Below are 22,196 nucleotides of genomic sequence, written 5' to 3' on the forward strand. Positions count from 1 at the left end.
TTCGATATATTAGTATGTAATCATCACCTCTGCCTCAGTATAAATAGGAACAGTGGATGACTGACTAGTTCATGTAACTCAGCTGTCAAGTTAAAATCATGTTCAATATAATTGAATATCAGTTGCTGTATGTAGCAAGTGCCCTGAAGCAAGTTTCTCACTTATTTTTTCAACTTTTATTTGAAAATTCTAAGCATACAGAAACTTTGAAAGAATAGTACAGTGGTCACCTGTATATTCATCTTGTATATGCAAAAATTACTAACTTTTTGCTGTTTGTTTTACATATTTGTGTATTTTTTCCTTGACCATTTGAAATTAAGTTGCATTATAACATTTGACTTCCAAATACTTCAGTATACATCCTCTGAAAATTAAGGTGTTCTTTTTTATAGCCACAATATCATTATCATGTCTAAGAAAATCAGTACTTTTTCCCCTGTATTTCTTTTTTTTATTAATTTTCAAATTTTTATACAATTTTTAAAGATTACTTTCCAATTATAATTACAAAATATTGGCTGTATTCCCTGTGTTGTACAATACATCCTTGAGCCTGTCTTACACCCAATAGTTTGTACCTCCCACTCCTCCATCCCTATATCCCCCCCCACTCCAGCTGATAACCACTAGTTTGTTCTCTATATCTGTCAGTCCAGCAGTAATTTCTTAATGCCATCTAGTATTCATTCTATAATCAATTATTCCAGTTGTCCCCAAAATGTATTTTGTGGATAGTCTTTCAAAATAAGATCTTATCAAGGCCTACATATTGTATTTTAGTTGTTTCAGAGATTGAATTCCACTAGAAATTAACTATAAATGTAATATACTTTTTTTCCATTTTCTGTTATATGTGTGCCTATGTAGGTTTTCATTAATAACACCTGCTATAGATACAGGTGAAGTAGAATCTGAGTGGCAGTAAGAGATGGAATTTACAAGTTGTTGGTAGGAATTTAAAAGTTTTTTTTCTAATAATGACAGAATGGCTCTGAATTCTTTCTCATATTTTACTGGTGTGCTTAAGCCCAAACATATAAATACATATGTTATATGATATTCTGTTTATTTTATGAAGAAAAGAAACTTGGTCTACTCAGGCTTTATTTGTTTTATTTGAAGTTGATGTGCCTGTTTTAATAAAAATGTTTCAGGAAAATTGATTTTCGTTTAGTATTTTGGAAACTGGTAATGTTTTTAGAAGCGTTAACCCAACTACAAAGATACCTTTATACCAAGATTTGAAAGTACTCAGGTTGTAGATTTTTTATTTTGTTTTATAAATATACTTTTAATAACACTGCAAAATAGCAAGTAAGAGGGTTTTCATGTAATTTTTGTTTCAAATGTGACTTGAAAGCTCTGTGTGTGTAAGTATGTGTGTGTCTTTTGTGATTTTTAATTTTTTAATTTTTTTTGAGGCTGTGTGGCGTATTTGAAATATCGTTCATCTAGCTGTCAGGATATCTTGGTCCTAGTTCTGTCTTTACTGTTTTACAGTCATCTGACCTCAGGCATGTCTTTTAGTCTCTCTGGTTCTTACATCCTCATCTGTAAAATGGGGATAATACCAGTTCTGCTACCCCGACAAAGTTGTTTCTTATATTAAATAAAGACATATGAAAACAGCTTGTACACAATAGGATTCTATAAAATGTAAGGCAATAGGTTATTGTTAAGTATATAAATTACCTAATATTGTTCTTCAGATTTGGCAATGGCTTTTTAAAAATATAGATTGTATTATCTCACCTTTAGTATCAAAGATGAGGAAATAAATTATACAGTGTTCAAAATAAGAATCTAACCAGTCATTTTGTTGGGTAAAATAAAGTATGTATTATGAGTGGTTTTATAAAATTAAGTATTTGTTCAATTAAAAGCACATAATAGCAAAAATGTTATAACACACAGTTAAGGTATATATTTATAAGTTTTGTTCTTTTGAGTGATTCTATTTTCATAAATCTCAACATTGTGTTGATAAAGATTTTATTGATAAATGTTATTCAGAAGATAAATGTTTAAAAAGTTTATGACAGTCAAAATTCTGTGGTCTGAAAGCAGCTTCTTGGTGGAAGTTTAACCATGTTAAAAAGTTGCATAGAATATAAAAATCCCATTTAGGGTAAAGCTCACTTAAATTCTTTGGAAAAACTGTAGCTAACTTAAACCTTGCTAGTGTTTGTATGGTAGTGTTGTAGCATCACAAAGTTAATTTGAATATTTGCTTTCTTCATTTTTCTTTCCTTGCAGCTTTTAGTGTGTGCCTAGATAAATATAACACAGGTGCAGTTTTAGATGTTTTAGATACATAATGTTATGCTTCAAGTTTTGTTGCTGTTTTCATACAAGTAACCTTGAAAGATCTTAGAATTCTGCACATCGTCTGATAGTTTTTCTATTTAAAATGGATTATGAGAAGGAATGAAAAGAAAGAACAAGTCCTTATCTATGAAGACATCTCAGTTAAATTTTTAAAGTGTTTTGGCCCACAAAAATGCCACCATCATCTTCCTCATTTTAAAAGAGTATGAGCCCAGTGACACATTATAGTTCATCAGTGGCATAATGCTCTAGGCATTGATTTTAGTTTATAAGTTTTCTACTTTGTTTTAAAATAATCTACTTTGAGGCCTAATATTTCCTTTAGGTATTTCCACAGGTCTTTGCTAGGCATTAAGCAGATCTTGTTGCAGATAAATTAAAGATCTGGCAACATGTGTATGTATATATGTATTATGTACATAGATTTCTCCTCTCCAGATACTTTATAGAAGCCACTGATGTTTTATTTGTTGTCATAAAACTGTATAAAAAGTTAAGATTTTTTTTTCCTGTATGTATCCTTAGGAACTAAGCTCTTAATCTCAAATACAGAAAGATGACATTCATTTTCTACCTGTCTAGCTTCTTTACCGTATTAAATTTGTATCACTTTTTTTTTTTTTCTTTTTAAAACAGAGATGTGCTCCTGCATCTATTCGCCTCATGGACAACCAGCAATTTCAGTTTGGTAAGTAAGGAATGGTACTTTAAAAATCTGCTCACTAAGCCACAAAAACTTATGAAACACCAGTTATCTGCCAGGAAGAGTACTGAGTACAGAGCTACAAAGATAAATGTCAGCTCCTGTCCTTCAGGAAGTTCTCAGTCTAATGAGGACAGACAATTGTATAAATGAATGAGTGCTGGAGTATTAGAGGTGATGTGAAAGAAGACTGCACTGGATACCCTCGTGCAGATGAAGGAGGGGTTGATCCTACTTGATTTTGCCTGAGATTGAGGCAGAGCGTGGGGAAAGGCTTCTTGAAGGAGTGATGCTTAGACAAAATCTTAAAAGGTGAATAGAAGTTTGCCTGAGACAGTCTCTTCTTTCCTACCAAATTTTTGTTCGCTTATCAGCAAAAAATATGAAATTGTAAAACCTTAATGGCGTGTTTGATCTTCTTCAGATAGTTCTGTGTGGCTCAAATAGACTGTAGGGTGAAAGTGGTAACAAGAGATAAAGCTGGATGGGTGGACTAGGGCTTTGCAGGATAGATTTGGGTTTTATCTTGTCAGCAGAGGGATATCTTTGTAGAGGGAATACAGTAAATCAGCTTTATAGAAAGCTCATTCTGCTAGCATTATGCAGGATGGATTAGGATGGTGCAAGCATGGAGGAGGAGTTGAAATGGTTAAAGAGGCAAATACTGGGGGCCTTGTTCAAGGCAGCAGCAGTGGAGATAGAGAGTAAAGAATAGATTTTCCAAAGAACAGTTTGCCAACTGGATGTGTAAGGTTAAATAAAGGGAAGAGTTTAGGGCAACTCCTGATGTCTGATTGATTGACTGGTGGATTGAATAACAGTCTAGAAGAAGAGATGATTTTGGGGAAAAGACATTACAAATGGGTTGTGTTTAAGTTGACCATGGAATATTCAGGTGGAGAATTCAGTAACAGTTAACCATGTTTCTTTTTCTTCCTATTTTGCTTAAAGTATTAAACTTTCTGACACGATTTATCATCTTATCAATTCTAGTTTTATTGCTTCTGAATTTTTCCATATGCTGAAATTTAGTTTGGGATTTAAGTTTATAGACTTTAAGTACCCTCAAAATAGTCCCAGAATGATTGCTCAATAATAAATACTGAAGGCCAAGTTAGGCAGGCTTTTCTTTGGTGTACGAGTAGCTTAGATTTTAATTTAGGGAAGAATGATTATCATAATTATATAGAAATTGAACTAAGGAACTCAGGTTGATAACATATCAAGGGTTCGTTTTAAAATTAGATTCTTCTAAGTCACAGCTTTTATTTCTTTAAGTAAATTACTTTCAGAATACTATACTACTGATAAAAGTTTAAGATAAATGTGTCCTATAAATGATGAAATAGTTAAATCAAATGAAAACCAAGCCTCCTGTGTGTTTTGGCCTGCATTCAGAGATCTAGGTCTGAAGAGAGCCATGTATCTATCTGATTAATAAGACTGTGTTATCCATTTATATGCTATAATGTAGTAAACTATGTTGGACATAGACACCTATGTAAAACTAATTATGATATGGCCAGATTTTATTTATAACTGGGATCTATAACAATTTAAATGGAGGTTCAAAGAAAGATCCTTTTGCTTATCTGTCATCCTTGTTCCACATTCTCATTACTGTACCTAGGAACATGCTCTAATGTTGGTTCTACTCTCGCTAGTCTTTAGTGTGTCTCCTCTCCTTCTGCCCTTTACTTGGCCACCAAAGTGATCCTTTAGGCGTACAGATCTGATCATGCTTCTTGGCTGTCTGTAACCTTTTTGATTTCTCAGTATTCACTGAAGCTTTCCCACGTATATATCCTGCCATGACTTCATGATCAACCAACTAAATAACTCTTAGCACAGCAAGTGGTGCCCGGGACCTTGTACCAACTGTATGGCTGATTGGTCAATGTTTGTACTGTATCGGTTGTTAACAAAGCACAAGCCTTATTATTAGTTGTTAATATTTTTATTATCACCCCTCCCCTTGACACAACTCTTAATATATTATATTGAAATGATACATTTTCAGTATATTGAAAAGTTATATATCATTGAGTACATTGAAATGATCTACATATTTTCCCTGTGAACTAACGTTTATCAGATTTGGGAGATGTTTCTTATTCATTTTTATGTGTCCTGCACCTGTCACATAACAGACACTTACATGTTGATTGACTTAATCGTCAAATTAGCAAAAGAGGGTAAACAAATCTTGAATAGCATATAGGGTAGTGCTAAGCACATTATCAGTAGCACACAACCATTCCTCAAGGTTGTATTTCCAATTTATAAACAATTCAAAGGTTAAATATTTTGGCCAAAGTCCACAAGTTATATGTGGAGCTGGGGTTGAACCCAAATCTGTCTGACCCCAAAACTCGACTTTTTCCAGTGCTTTGGAGCACTTCCTTGAAACATAAGAATTTATGGAATCCTTTAAAATTATTTAATTAACACTGTAACAATAACAAAATTCACTAATCAAACTGTCCAGCTAGTAAATTTAGGAACTAGTTCCTTTGTTTTCTATATAAAATAAAACACAATAGCTGGAATATATTTACAATGTAATTAGTTCAGTAGGCAACATTAATTTAAGAATAAGTAAAAGATAATAATATCCTCTTAATTAATACTAATACTTGACCCACTTAAAAGTTAGTATCACTTTTGCAGTAATTATGCTTGAAGCATATTCCATCAAGCTATCACGTCAACTCAGTATTAGGGATATATGTGACTAACTCACAGTAGTGTTAATAGAAGTTGTGCATTTAAATTTCAGTGTGATAAGATGAACATATACCCTTAAGGATTATTCCATATCAGAGTAGTAACGTTTGGAATCTTCATACATTGTGTAAAACTATGTGGACCAGAAGTCTTTTATGAGGATCAGATACACACACTCACACATTTATGTTTATATATTTGTTTCCAGTTGCTGTTAAAGTAGGATGAATTCCATTTGGGACAGCGAGTGAATATTTTGATGATGTGTTACCTTTAACTTTATACATGCTAGAAATGGAATCTTTTAAAAACACTGGTTATGCTAGAGAACATCTCTGACAGGTTACAATGAAAGAAAAAAAAAATCCCCAAACAAACCTCTTGTGATCCAGGATCTCAAAAAGATTGCTAGGTTCATCTCTATGTAATCTGCTCTTTATTTTTTGTTTGTTTTTTGCTTTGTTTGGTTATAGCATGGTTACCTAACTCTTAACTTCTGGTTAAGATTTATGTTACTTGGTCTTTTATGTAATATAGTTTCTTATTATAATCTGTAAGAATGTAATAAATATTACAGATTCAGATTCTCACTTTAAAAAAATAAATGAATGGGAAAAAAAGACTGCAAATGATCATTTTTCCTCCAGAAATATTTCTCTCCACCCCACCTTTTTTCCTTCACAAAAGCTAGTTTGAACCTATTTTAAAAGAAGGGATCTACACTTTAAAAATAAACAAAATCCCAAAACCTGAAAGCCTTTTTTAAAAATAAATGTTTTATTTGGAGATAATTTTAGATTTACTAGCGGCTTTAAAAGTCTTTATAAAAATTCTATATAAATGGTATGCCAGATTTTTCTGAATTGGACTCAGAGTACTAAGGCCAGATGCATGACTCTTAAATGTTGTAGTCATGGGAGTTAAGAAGTTGCTACTCTGAAAACAATGAGAAAACAGTAAGACTTTTACTCAATTAAACTTAATCTGCAGGCAACGATGTTAATTTAACAGACTCTGAGACACCATTTATGTTTTTTTGGCAATTTTAACTCTCTGGGTATAATTAAGGAAGCAATTACTAGTTTTATGCCAAGAATTCTGGGTGAATTAAGAATTAATTAAGAAACAATCTTAAACTTGGCATTGACTCCATATTTGGTTATAGTTCTCAATGGTTTCTGCATAATTAAAAAAAATAAAAGTAGAACTAGCCACCATTGGGTGTTCCTAATGAAATAAAAATTAATGAAGTGATTTTACTATGTATAAACTATACCATTGAAAGATAACCTAAACTATGTGTAGTAGTAATTACATATAGTAATTCGAGTTAAAAAAAAAACCCAAGAAGGAGTTTGGTAAACAAAAAGTTGTTTGTGACTTTTTAAAAGATGTAGATCTTAATACCAATATGTTATATATATATAACATAAGGAGATTTTAAAAACTAAAGTCATGGAAATATTCACTTTCTTTTAGGATACTAAATTAAAGTAGCCTCTTGCTCTTATGAAAAACATAGATAAATTAATTTGCTATTAACTTAAAATATGAACTTTTTTTTCTTCTTAGGTCATGCTCTTAAACCTCAGGTTTCCTCTATTTTTACATCATTTTTGGATGGGTTAAAAAAGTTTTATATTACAAAGGTAAGAATTTTTTTTAATGCTTAGGATATTAATTTTGTTTCCTGCCTTCTCTTCCTCACACACACCTATGTTCTTCCATGTTGCTGTGTACATTTCATAATTGTTATTTTTTATGTTGGAGTAAATATTTAATCAAGTAAATCAATTATACATTCAATTTCAGAAAATATAAAAGCTTTCCTGAATTTGAAGTTCCTAAAAATAACACTATATTGAACAGTTTTATGCATGTAACATTTTTTATAGTTTGAATTTTTTCCTTCGTAGTAGATATCTAGAAGTGGAATAAAAGTATTAGTTTTTTAAAACTTTTGACACATGACAATGCATATGTACCATTTTTGGATTTCATCCTTGCTATTACATATGGGATTTTTTGTTTTGTTTTGTCTTGTTTTAAATTTAGTAAATCCAGGGGGGAAATAGTATTTTATTTTAGTTGATATTTCTTGAAATTCTAATGAGACTGACCATTTCCCTGTATTTCCTAGATGTAATTTTTTGTGAATTAGTTGAATGTGGTCATTTTGCTAGGGGTAGCAACTTCATGGGTTTTTCTTTTTGTTTTTTTTTGGGGGGGGGCGGGGGGAATGGTTTAATGCCTTGCTGTGTGCCTTTTGAAAAGTGGAATTATTAGATGCCTTTTTCATAAATGTTGTAAATAATTTTTCCAGTCAGTTGACTCCTTTTTAATAAGGTTTTTTTTTTTTTTTTTTTTTTTTTTTTTTTTGGTGCAAAGGTTCTAATTTTTATATCTTTCCTGTGATTATTTAATTACTTTTAAGCTTAGAAAAGCCTATCTTCCTCCAGAACTATGATTAGGACCTTTTTCTTCTCTCTCTCACTTATTTGTTAGAAAGGAATTTTAAAACTTTTTGTCTTTATTACTGTTTGACTTTATTTCAATTTTATGATGTGAGATAAAAAACTAAGTTAATCTTCACCTCTTGCTCTCCTGATTGCTAACTAGTTGTGACAGCACCATTAACTAACCTGTCCTTGCTTTTCTTATATTGATTTGCCATGTCTAAGACATTTTCTCATATACTTATATAAGAAAAAGACATTTTTATGTAATAGCTTTTGTTCTTGAAAAGAGCTTTTGTTCTTGAAAAATTAAATGGATTTAATTGCTGTAGATCTAGTTCTTCCTCTTATTTTTCAGAATTTTCCTTGTTATCACCATTATCTACCTGTTCATTATCCTGGAAAATTTTTAGAAACTCTTCATCATTTTAGGAAGCTCATTGAGGTTTTTATTAAAATTGGAATAAACTAGTATATTAATTTGGGCAAAAGTCGACCGATTTATAATACTTAGTTTATGCATTTGGGAACATACGTTTCTCTCATCTTTTTTTAAGACATGTTTTCCTAATGAAGTTATATATTTCCTTTTAAGATTATTCTTAGATGTTTTATATTGTTTTATACATAAGGTCTCCTTTGAAAATATTACTTAATAAGAAGTTATTGGTGGTATGTAAGGGTGCTGCTGGTTTTTACTCCCCCCCAACATCCTGCTACTTTATTATGTTCTATCATTTTGGTAGTTTTATTTGATTGTTTGGTACAGTTATAATTCTTACTAGTTAATTTGTTGTATTTCCATACCAGTATGTCATTATAATTGATACCTTGACATACTTTAAAATGAAGTGTTTTTCCTGAGTGCTGTTCTATTGTAATGACCTAAATAGGTACATTAAGCATTCTTTTTGATTGACGTGTGAAGTTCCAAAGCTCAAATTTTGAAGAGCTGGTATGTTTGAGCTCAGATCAGAAGAAAAAAAGAGCAAAATGTATTTTGATTTACTATTTTGTAGGCTAAGACTTATCTGTAATAATAATATTCTTTTGTAGTTTAAAGGATTTGATCCAAATCAGCTAAGTGTCGCTACATTACTGTTTGAGGGGGACCGTGAGAAGGTTCTTCAACATGAAAAACAAGTGTATGACATTGCTGCAAAATTTGGGTATGGCTTTCAGTTCATAATGCCAAGAGAAAGTTAAGCTAAAATTCTGATATCTCCCAGCAGTTGTTAATGTACACTTTTCAGTATTAAATTTATGGTAATATATGGTAGTCAACTTGAAATATTATGTTGGTTTACTTCTAAAGTTTGTAGAAGGCTAGACTGGTATGTTGCTCTTACTTGTCTAATCGTATATGTGACATAGTGAATCTTTTTATTGTATTTTTTCATTAATGATAATTTTATAATATTTTGTTTGTTGTGCTAAGTGAAATGGAAAAAAATTCATAGTCATGTTGCTATTTAGTGGTAATAGTATATATAAAACATGCTATAAGTATGTTTTTAAAAGGAAATTGTGTTTAATCAAAAGTATTTGATAAATTATCTATACTCCACTTCCTGTCACTTACTGTTTTGTGCTGGTATAAAGAAACTGAAAACATTTCACATCTGTAACCAACTGAATAATGATTGGGTGGTTTCTGTCTGTCCACTTGATGGATTATAAGATTGATCGATGAGAAGAACTATAGTGAAAGCGCCATTTATCAGGACTACATTTTTTTCCTTTCCTTTTTAAGTACGTAATAAACAGTTTTCTGGATACCAGTCTTTTTTTTTTTTTAATTTCAGAGCTTAAAATATATCATACACATTATCCTTAATCTGGGTTCTTTGTAAATATTTACTTTTATTTCTTTTTTTCCCCTTTCTTGCTGTTCTTTATGAGAACAAATGCACGCTTAATTTGGAGCCATATGTCTTAGAATGCTCCACTTTTATGTGTTTTCCTCATATATAATGTTCAGCCCTTTGTTTTTAGGATTTTCTGAACTTAGTATTAAAGTGCAGTATTCTTAGAAAAAGATCTAATCTTGGGCTTAATTTTTACTTTACCTTTGTACTGTTTTTGAGCACTGCAAAATAATCTCTCAGTTTTATTTTTACCCTATTCTGAAATTGGCAAGTGGAATTATAATTTTTTTAGTAAAAGGTGAAATTCATTAATCTTTCACTTTTTCTTCTCCACAGTACGTTTTTGGGAATTATTGATGTTTTAGCTAAATTAGTTAAGAGTGCTGTAAGGATTCATTTAATGAGTGGATGGGTTGGATATAAGGTTATCTCTGAAATTTTTTGAAATGTTCATGTACATATTTTTTAGTTTCTAAGTTATGTGGAGTACATATATAATTTGATTTAAAAACTTTTTAAACCCATGATATTAGTGAGAAACAAACAGTAAAGGAGTTTTAAATGAAAACCTTTTACATCTAAATTAAGTCTTTTATATCTACTTAGCCTTAAATATTAGAGACTGAAACTTTTAAAAGTTATTTCTTTATATATTTAAATATTTATTTGGGATTTCAAAAATTTCCAGAGTCATTTGTAGGGAAATGGATGCTATAATATTTTAATCACTGTATGTAAGGTTAAATTTGCTTAATTTCACCTCACTACTCCCCACCCCCACCTCCAACACACACACACACATACACACACCCAGAGATTGCACTTTGTGGGATCTATAATTATAATTCCAATTCAGAGTAGCCAGCAAATCATTACTAGTTAGTAATGTGCCGCATTTCCTGTTAGACTGGGATAGGATGATGACAAAAGGCCTTTTTGTCCTAACGCACACATACTTTTTATAGGGCATGATCTGTCTCTTTTGGGGCATCACCATTGATGCCTGGTATATACTAGATGCTTGATTAAATATTTATTGAAAGGATTTATGAAACTGAATACTTTATTTTTCCCTGACATCTTTTATTCTACTTTATTTATGCCTAATTACTGTGCCACCCTTGAAACAGTATATTTTAATCTTTAGGTATTTATCGGAACCATGTTGTCAGTTTTATTTAATTTGAGCCACCAACTGTCGAGAACTGGCTTTTCATGTAATGCCAGTTTTGTTTTTCTCATGTAACACCAGCCATTTACAACTTGAAAGTAATAGTGAATCTTTCTTAAGGTGAATCCAGATCTCTTTGGATACTGATAACAAGGCCCCAGAATTATTGATTTAATTCCAGCAATTTGCTTAAACTAAACAACAAACTTATATCAAATTCATCCATTAAAAATAGGTTATATTAAATGAGGTATCTATTTAAAGCAAGGGTAAAGCATTAAAAACTTAGACCCTGATTGGAGTGTCATTTTTTTTGCTATTATTATTTGCTACTTCTTAGTTATGTTTATAATAAATTTCTTAATATACTTTCATCTGGCGCCCTTCATTTAGATGCAGAAATCTGTGTTGAACAACCCTAGGCTATCACTAGGCAGGTGACTTAGGGCTCTTTTGATTTTTTGATACTTGGAAGTATATCTTTGCGTGGTTTTCCAGCAGTAGTCCTGGTTTTTCCCCAGTTCTCTCTAGGCACTAGTTCTTTGTTCTAACCACTGAAAGATTCAAGGATATTTTTCATAAGATGCTACCCTGCCAACCCTCATTCCTCAATAATTTCTCCTGCATAACTAGCTGGAGGAAAGCATCACTAAGTTTCTTTCTAATAAAGTTTTCATAAGTTAATTTAGCTCATGTATTTTATTTCGAATTAGGGCATTGTTAATCTATTCTTTATTTTCTGTTCTTTTGTTTTATCCTGTTTCCACCACCTCACTGGCTTTATTTATTTATTTATTTATTTATTTTTTAGAATTTATTATTTATTTATTGGCTGCGTTGGGTCTTTGTTGCGGAGCACGGGCTTTCTCTAGTTGCGGCGAGCGGGGGCTACTCTTCATTGCGGTGCACGGGCTTCTCATTGCGGTGGCTTCTCTTGTTGCGGAGCACGGGCTCTAGGCGCAGGGGCTTCAGTAGCTGTGGCTCGCGGGGTCTAGAGCGCAGGCTCAGTAGTTGTGGCACATGGGCTTAGTTGCTCCATGGCATGTGGGATCTTCCCAGCCCAGGGCTCGAACCCGTGTCCCCTGCATTGGCAGGAGGATTCTTAACCACTGCACCACCAGGGAAGCCCACCTCATTGGCTTTAAATTGATTGTTTTTAATGAAGTACTCCCAACAGTTGAGAACATTTTTGTGAGTTATCTTAGCCATTTTTCCTTTTTGCCTTCCACTCCCACGCAAACACTGTTAAATACCTTTGAACACATATGATCCAATAGAATATAATAGCCAAATGTTGAATAATCATACTTTGGTTGTTTATCTGTGGTTGCTAGTAATGTACTTTAACTTCTCTAAGAGCTAAGCAGAGTAAACATTACCCGTCACCAATCATGACAGATGTGTTGACATTTACCATAGAGCTTAAGGTAATATGCTATTGTTATTTTTAAAGGGTTATATTTAAAGTATTAAAGTGCTTAAATTGTTTAATGTAATTCAACATGAGGGTGATTAGGTTCACCAGATGGTTCTTTTATATAAAAAGATTATCTCTCATTCCTCTTTCAGTAGTCTTCCCAGTCCTTCCTCATGTAACACCTTTAAGTTTCTTTAAGAACCTTGTTAATTGATATTTTAAGGAAGTAGGGGATGGATGTTGCTACTTTAACATAAGGCAGTTGAATTTAAGTATAGTTTTTTGGAGTGGCTGCAAAAGTGGCAAGTTAGAAGCATTTAATTTCTAAGCCCTACTATTGTTTACATATTGTATCTTAAAGTAATTTTGGCTAGAAGACTAGATAGTTCTGAAAGCTAAAAAAAGAGAGGTTCCAAGAAGCTAAATTTTCAGGGAAACCTGTGATTCAGAAAAGCGAACCCAGAATGACTTTTATTCTTTTGGGGGGTTTATGAATTTAGAATGGACATCCAGTTTCTTCCTGCTTTGGGTAAGAAAATGCATATTTCTGTGTGGTTTGTCACACTAGATTCCAAGTGGAACAGATCTTTTTTTTTCCCTTGGCCAGATATTAGAAGAGGGTCTAAAGAAAAATGGCTTGACCTGGGACTTCAGAGTTGGACTTTTTCTCATCCTGATATATTAGGATGCTATATCTTATATCAGTAGGCCTGATATAGGAGAGACAGGCCTACTTAACGTTCATACCTGTTACTTCTCACCAAGTACATACTCAGAATGCACCTGAGTGTGATTCCCAGCAATGGTCTCTTGCACCCTTTCCTAGTCTTCATGCTCCTTTCCTTTCCTTCTACCTGTAGGCCTAGCATGAACTGTGTCTTTCCTAGATCAGTAGGGTTTTTTCTCTCTTGGAGTTAGTGTCTGACTCAGATTCATATCTACCTGAGGTTTGGGTTCATCTATTTTCCTCCAGGCACCTGCCACAGCAATTTTCTGACTAGTTTACTTTTTGTTTTGGAACTTTGACTCCCTACCCCAACGTCACATCCATACACATCTAACCCAGAATTGTCTTCTGTTTCTTCTTACTTTTCAATCTTAGCTGCTTGACCTAAGTTGTTTTCTTTGCTCATTAACATTCTAGTAACAAATGCCCCCCTTCATTTCATTATACCCTTTCCCCATGTAGTTCTAGACTAGAGCTGCTCCTGTCAAGTCTTTGCCACTCCTTCTGGATGACACTAATTCGTGTATATCCAACTATAATACAAAGTCAGGAAATCTGATTTAGCCCATACGTCCTAGCTGAAAATTGCCTTACAGTATTTGTGTAGAGCAAGGGTACATCTACATTGTATTACTTACTGCCAAATTCAGGCAAAACATCGGGGAAAGAAAGGATTTAACTGTAAGGCGTTAACTGAATTCATAAGAGAAATGAGAAGAGGCTCAAATCACAGAGATTCAAAACCTGAGTCTTAAGCAACACCATGGTTAAGGGCTCAGCATCCTGAGACCAAGAAGGTGCAGTTAGGGTATTACGAAGAGAGACATAAAAATTAGCCATCAATCATGACTCAAGGAAGCCACAAGAAAAGATATTTTTCCTTTTATTTGTTTTTATTGAGGGATTTTTAGTGGGTACTTTGAGAATTTGGGATAAGTTTTATTTAGTTGACTAAGACTACTTAAAATTTAATTTCTGCCCAATGATGGAAAAAAGCAAAATTAAAAACTCTCTACTGAAGGTAGTGGAAATCAGTAATCATTCATAGTCTTTTAAAATTAGAATGACTTTAACAAAGCAGAGTACTTGGACTGAAATATATGTTATATGGGATTGATTCTAACTAGATCATCAAATACAGCTTCTGTACAAAGCTACTTTCCAATTGAAATGGATGTGTTCATGCTGTTGCTCTTGTACTTGCCTGTATGTTGCTTCATAAATTTTAATGTATCTGTGTAAGTATGTTTTGTCTGTCTTTTAAATCATAAATCCCATAAAGTAAACACCATGTCTAATACTCCAAATACTATGTGCTCAAGTATTCAAGAAACTTCTCGGTGTTTGGAAGATCCTAGTCAGTCATTGCAAATCTTTATATATGAATAAGACTATAATACATGAATATACAGGTAAAAATATAGTATGAGTATAAAATAAGAGTATTTTAAGTATCTTGTTATGCTTGTGACGATTATTTAAGCTTGTTTCTCGTGGCTAATTCTCTGTTCTTTTGACAGTATGAGTAGAAGTAGTTGAGTTCATATCAGTCAGTTTTACTAGTTTGGCAGATATAAAATTAATTACCAAACTGAATATTAAAAATATTTTTGTTATCCAAGACTAATCTCTTGACAGCTCATTGATACATTTATGATAAATGAGATTGAAATAAAAATGAGATGTAAAGTAACATATGTTAATCTGTTAAGCAGTTATCTTGAGGTATTGTATCAGTTTGGTTAGTTTTATATATTTTTAATAGTTCATTTGAAATGTATTGACAGTTTGTTCTTTAATTACAGTGGATTGGCAGCTGGAGAAGATAATGGACAGAGAGGTTATTTGCTGACCTATGTCATTGCATACATTCGAGTAAGTTATCTCACATTTCCTTTATCAGTTTATGTTGCAAACAATACTTTTTCTATAAGTGAATAAAATTATTTTCTTTATTTTCTTAAATTTTAACCTACTGTAATTTAGCACATCATTGTACTCATATGAGTCCAGGATTTTTCTACCTTATAAAATTGTCTTTCATACCTTTATACTTCTTTGGTGGCTTATGAATTGCTCTTTCCAGTTTTGATACTAAAACAGAATTGTACTGAGTAAAAAATTTAGTATTATAAGTTACTTATCATATAAGCATTATATCTTGTACGCTATAAAATATATTTTCCTAGCTGAAGTGGTTCCAGATAGTCTATCTATTTAGTCACTACAAAGAGAGACACTCTATTTTCTAATTTATTTTTAAAGAAAAGTTGACTTTAAAGGGTATCTTTTCCTTTCTCTAGTCCCTCCTCCCCCAACTTCCCTATCTCCCTGCTCCTTTGATCCTGATGATCACTTTTTGGTATTGGTTAATTTGCTCTTTAGGCCACTAAAAATCTGTCCTGCTAGTATTCTCTGCATGTACATAGACAGTTTCTGGATAGAGACTCCATTCATTAGAGAAATATTTGAGTTCCTTCTGTGTGTCAGACACTCTGCCTGGTGCCAAGGGCACAGAGGAAAACAAGACAAAGTTTCTGTCCTTCTGGAGATTATATCTCACACTTGGGGCCACTTTCCCATGCTCTTTTGAGGAAGATAGTAAAGAGCCCAGGAGGTTGAATTAGAAACATGAAATACTAATAATGAACATGAAATACTACTAATATTATGGACTCTTCTGCATCTGTTGTAATTTCTTAATTTTGTGTATATGTCTTAACAGGATTTGGGTTTGGAATACTATGTATTAGGGGAATCTTTTGAGACTTCTGCTCCTTGGGACAGGTAAAATGAAATAAAATGCCTGATATTATTAAAATATGCTATACAATTGCTGAAATAATTTATTGTGTGTGAATATGTAAACTTTTAAAATTTTGTAAGGAAACGTTGAAACAAGGTAATCACTTTTATTTAACTTAATATCTTCATCAGAATGTCATATTTGCAAACCATTTTTAAAATTTTAGACAGATTTGTCCATGTCCCATAGAAGGAAGTTATTACCGCAGTTTACATTTTAAAGAATTTTACTGAACACTAAATGTCACTATGTGGTTTTACTTAGCTTTGATTTAAATTCTTAAATGGTTAATATGCTTAAATGTTCTCTAAAAAGTCCCCCCAAAATATAACCTTCTTTTGTAGTATTTCATTTAGCTTTTGATATTTGTATGTACACTGTTAAGCAAGATCTTCACTTGAAATTAAGTGATTTCTGAAAGAAACCCAATTTAAGAAATTATGTATAATTTCTGTTTTTAAATTATACACATATATACATACAAATATTGGTTAGGGAATTAATAATAAAAACTGATTAGGAAATGTGAAGTGGTTTTATTAAAGATAGACTTGTGAGTTAACTCAGTAATAAAAAATTCTTGAGGTTGTTAGTACGTTTTTATTCTAGTATACCTTACATTTTACTTTTTCTTCATAAAATTTACTATTTTAAATCTATAATAAAGTATATAGGATATAACAAATCCCCCTGAATATACCTGTTAGATGTTACTTATCTTAACATTTTTGTTCTACCCTAACCTCTTTTTTTCCTCCCCCAGAAAACTTTTTACTTTTCTACATTGTCTTCATCTACTGTGGGTTTTGACTTTTGCTGTATTGATGCTCACAGTCCGTGCCTTGTAAGACAGCAATCAAATTTATAGTATCAATATTTTATTCACAGCATTCAATTTTTGATGCTAAATTTTAATAAGGGGAATAAATCTTATAAATAAAAAAAATTATCACTTCATCAACATCTGACATGTTTGAACAGCAGATATAGTTTGGGAGCTGTTCATAGATGTCTCAGAGACCATTTTAGTCTTTAATACCTTTTCTTGCTGGGGAAAGTGGGTTAGTGTAGTGTTACTTCTTCAGTAGTATGAATTTCCTTGTCATCAATTACTACTTACCTATGATCGCCATTTTGTCTTTAAATTCTTCCAACTGTGGAAGCTAGTCATGCACTATCTTTTCATTTTTCTTTATACTTTCCTTGTATATTCTTAAATACTTTTTTGACCCACTGACTATATCTGTTTTATACAGGGTTACGTACTTGGTTTTCATTTAAAACAACGTCTTCAACTGAAGTTTTAATAAATAAAATTAAGGGAAAGCAGCTGTATTCCTGACATAAAATTTACTTGTTACCATTTAGTAACTTGCTTTCTCTTACAAACCTTTAGCTAGGTAGAGACCTTGTTTAGCAGCAACCCATGGGATCAGGGTCTTCAACCCTCACACATTATTAGGTTGCTTGGCCTTTTCATGCATAAGTTTCTTAAGGGATTATTGGTCTTACTTATTTTTATGTATTCCTCTCTGGCCCTAGCACAATGACTGCACCTATTAGGTGCTCAGTGAATATTCTGCATAGAGTCCTGTGAATGAACTATGGAATAGTGTAAGAATGTAGCCTATAAAAATAGCTGCCTAAGAGGTCCGAGTTGGAGATTTGAAGATTTTAGAGACATCAGCTTGAGATTTGTGATTAAAACCAAAGGAGATATACAAACACTTAACAGGTAAATAGATGAAGAGAAAAGAAAGAAGGCCTGAGAAAGAAGTCCAAGGAGCCCCAACATTTAAGGGATACAAACAAAGGATTCATTTAAGTTGTACAAATAAGCGCTAGCAAAGGAGATTGGGGAATAAAATCTAGAATATTTGGAGGAAAACCAGTGCTGTGAGAGGAGCTGAGGGAAATTTTTTTCAAGGGGGAAATGGTCAATAGTGTTAAATTTGCTAATAGGTCAGGTAAGAATTTAAAAGTATACACAATATGGGACTTCCCTGGTGGTCCAGTGGTTAAGACTCCTTGCTTCCAGCGCGAGAGGCTCGGGTTCGAGCCCTGGTCAGGGAACTAAGATCCTGCATGCCACACGGCCAAAAGAAAAAAAGGTATACACAGTTTTGTTTACTTCCTATGTAGTGACTGGTCCAAATGGACTGCATTGACCTTTGCATGAGTTCTGTGAGAAAATACTTTCAGAACTCCATACAAATAATTTCTAGAAAGTACCTCATTCAAGTAGCACTTGAATTCTGTTTTCTAGAGTCATGATAAAGAACTTGTTACTTTTATAAATTTGTGATATTCATGAACTCCTGTAGATATTAAAGTTTAGTAGATTTTATTTATATTTAAAATTTTATTTATTTATCTGGTTGCGCCGGGTCCCAATTGCGGCATGCGGGCTCCTTAGTTGCAGCATGCGAACTCCCAGCTGCAGCATGCATGTGGGATCCAGTTCCCCGACCAGGGATCAAACCCCAGGCCCCCTGCACTGGGAGCACAGAGTCCCATCCACTGCACCACCAGGGAAGTCCCTTTATTTATATTTAAAGTATCTGTTTTGTAAGTTGGATTTTCAAATTAAAGACATTAAATTTCAATAATCTAAATACTTTATGAAAGATTTTTAAGAAACACATATCCTTACCATTCTATAAATAAGGCATAGATAACATTGATAAATTGTATCTGCCTGCAACTCTCGCAGAATAAAGCAGAACTTAACTTGAGTGCTGTTTTGTAAAGTCAGATTTTATAAAACTTTCAGACACTATAAAAGTAAAAATTGACGTGCTAATAAAACACTAAAACCTTTTTCAAATTTATATTTTAATCATTTATTCTTTGTTCTTATTGGAAATATAGATAACTTTAATGTGTTCAATAAAGCATAATCCATTTAAATGTTATTGTTTTTATCTAATTGGGCCAACCTTTTAAGTTTCTTTGGTATCTTTTCCTTTCTCATGATTCTAAACAGACCAAGGTTTAAAACGCAGAATCAGTGTCAATATGTAGCCAGGATATTTATTGGAGAATAAAATGGCTGATATATACTTTAAGAGTTTTATTTTCCAGATGAAACAGAATATATGGTTGTAACAATGTGTTACAGCTCACATTAAAAAACAGATTAATATTGTTAAATATTATCAATCTTCCCTCCCCTTTAAGAACTATGCCTCACTTGTCTGTTTTCATTGTTCATATTGAACATTTTAAACAGTCTAGCATAACTTTACACATAGTTCATGTCCAGTAAGTCTTTGTTGAGCTGGATTTTAGCTTAGTGCTTGAAAATAGGCTGTTGAACATTTGGTATAGCACTATGATTATTAATTAAATTATTTTTAAATTAAGGAAAACTTCTTAGATGGGATATAGATTGGTATTCCTATAACCCAGAATTGAATTTTCATTAACATTTTCTTTAGAGCTTTTTAAAAAGCTTTTTTTTTTTTTTAAAAGAAGCTTTTAGAATCTTGTAATTAAATTTATTTTGAAATTGGATTTTCCTTAGCTTAGGAAACTGCCTTCAGGAGACTTGAGTATGCTCCTCTGCCTTCTTTCTTTCCTGTGACAAAAAGGGAAAGGACTTTGCTCCCTTGAAGTTATGAATGGAAGGCCAGTTTGAATGATCAAAGCTCTTGTTCATTCTTGAAGGAATGAGTATGAAAGTTTTAGTTAAGAGAATTTCTGACTTGAATATGCTGATAAACCAGCAATAATTAGATTTTTTATAATTATGTGAAAACTTAATATTGTATTCAATTACTTTTTTCTAGGGTTGTAGATCTCTGTAGAAATGTAAAAGAAAGAATAACAAAGGAATGCAAAGAGAAAGGTGTTCAATTTGCTCCTCTTGCTACATGCAGGTGAGTTTTTTTTTGGTTGTTGTTCTTATACTACTTCTGAAAAAAAAAAAAAAAACAACTGTTTTTTTTAAATTAATGGAGAAGTGTAATTTGTGAGCTGAGGAAAAGCTTCAGTCTGTTCCACTTAGCAAGCTTTCCTAAACTTCACTTGCCACCTTGTTAGGACTGTGCCACTAGGATTTTTACAGTAGTCCTGAGCCTGATAGGAGTATAACACCCTTTCCTAGGAGTAGAACACCCTTCCATGAGTGAGCCTTCTACCCTGTCTGGACAGCATGATGGTAAAGAGCCAAATGTCTGAGCTGCTGGAGTAAGAGAAGGACTCCTTCATTCACTGAAACTATAAATTACATATGTGGTCAAGAAACTATAAATTACACACACATTCAATGTAGCTCTTTCTTTAACAGAGAAAAGGCACTTTAACCATTTTGTCAGTTGTTGATTAAATCAGTGGGTATGCAATATAGTAATGCGTGGAGCCAGAAGATCCAAATGAAGATTAACTTGTTGCTTTCTAATAGATCTTTCTGTGAAAATAGAAATGTTCTGTATCTGCCCTATCCAGTATGATAGCCACAGCCACACGTGGCTGTTTAGCTGTTGAAATGTGGCTAGTATGACTGTGGAACTGAATTTTAAATTGTATTAATTTCAAATGATTTAGATTTAAAATGCCACATGTGGCTAGTATCTTCCATATGGGACAGTCATGATCCATACTGGAGCACAGTTAACTGATGATCTTGTCGTCTCTTAGTTAAATAGCAGAAGCTCCAAAGGAGGTTTTCTTAAGAAGGGGCACTTTGTGTTCAATCTTTTGATATTAATTTTCTGTGTGAACACCGGAAGATTAAATGTATAAATATTGAATTGAGCATTTGACTTCTCTACAAAAGTTGACAAATTAATTAGAATAGAGAATAAAGGGAAATTAGGACAGATCATGAGAAGGGGAACCTTATAGTAAATGATACAGTACTAATCTAGCACTTTAAAATTTATTGAACATTCTGTATTATATAACTGCTTCTCTTTTTTTCACTGTGTGTGTGTGGTTTTCAGGAATATAACTCCAATATTTAGAAACAAACAAAAAACTTACAATATAAGCATGAATAAAAGTTAGGTAATTTTGGAATTAATGTAGTATCTTTATTGTTAAGTGCTGGACCCTGAAACAGCAGTTGTGCTTCAGCACAACAGCATTTCTGTATATTTCTATTCATGATGATTGTTCTTTTGATTAGCCTGGAACCACTTGATATCAGCCTAGGAAGGCAGACCTGGGCCTTCCTGCCTACTGCATCACCATGGCAACTTCTTAGTTTTTAAATTTCTTTGTTTTGTAACATTGCATGTGTCTAAAGAGTGAAAGCACTGTTCTGCTATTTATTAGGAATTTAATCTCTTGGAGCTCTAAGTTTATCATTAGTAAAGTAGTGGTAGTATATCTCCTTGAAAGGGACTGTTGTAAGAATGAAATGAGAAAGCATATAAAGGGCTATATAAATGCCATTGTATATATTATTGTGACATAGTTACATGAAGGTTGAGGTAGACAATCCATACTAGTATTAGTATGGAAAATTTGGATATTTGTTTTTCTTCCTTAATGACAAATTCTCATGAAGGCATCCAATTGTTAGGCCCTCTTGATATGTTGACAGAGCATGAAAATTTCTGTATATTTGCTTTGCAAGACTAGAAATACTTCTGTGCTCTTTAAACTGGAATCTCTTCTGTGATTTTTTTTTCCTTTTTTTACATTCTCCCATCTTCTACTTTCCTATTACCATATTATGTTTCTTAATTCTACTTGTTGCCCCATAGGGACAGATATCTTTTACAATTGGCTAGATGGTACTTTTTTTTTTTTTAATACTGAATTTTTTTTTTTAATTTTTAAATTTTATTTTATTTATTTTTTTATACAGCAGGTTCTTATTAGTCATCAGTTTTATACACATCAGTGTATGCATGTCAATCCCAATCGCCCATTTCATCACACCACCACCCCCACCCCCTGCCACTTTCCCCCCTTGGTGTCCATACGTTTGTTCTCTACATCTGTGTCTCAATTTCTGCCCTGCAAACTGGTTCATCTGT

The 22,196-nt window shown here is 32.7% G+C and overlaps 1 protein-coding gene across 1 annotated transcript in view; it reads left to right on the top strand.

Moving 5' to 3' along the window:
* Positions 1-22,196, top strand: part of AGPS (alkylglycerone phosphate synthase) — a 139,648-nt gene that overhangs the window by 87,100 nt on the left and 30,352 nt on the right. Inside the window, exons 12-17 of the mRNA XM_036857223.1 lie at positions 2,968-3,019; positions 7,334-7,410; positions 9,274-9,386; positions 15,206-15,275; positions 16,126-16,187; positions 19,998-20,087. Coding sequence (XP_036713118.1) covers positions 2,968-3,019; positions 7,334-7,410; positions 9,274-9,386; positions 15,206-15,275; positions 16,126-16,187; positions 19,998-20,087 — 464 coding nt within the window. The remainder of the gene's footprint in view (positions 1-2,967; positions 3,020-7,333; positions 7,411-9,273; positions 9,387-15,205; positions 15,276-16,125; positions 16,188-19,997; positions 20,088-22,196) is intronic.

The sequence above is a fragment of the Balaenoptera musculus genome, chromosome 7 (assembly GCF_009873245.2).
Source record: "Balaenoptera musculus isolate JJ_BM4_2016_0621 chromosome 7, mBalMus1.pri.v3, whole genome shotgun sequence".
Lineage (NCBI taxonomy): Eukaryota > Metazoa > Chordata > Mammalia > Artiodactyla > Balaenopteridae > Balaenoptera > Balaenoptera musculus.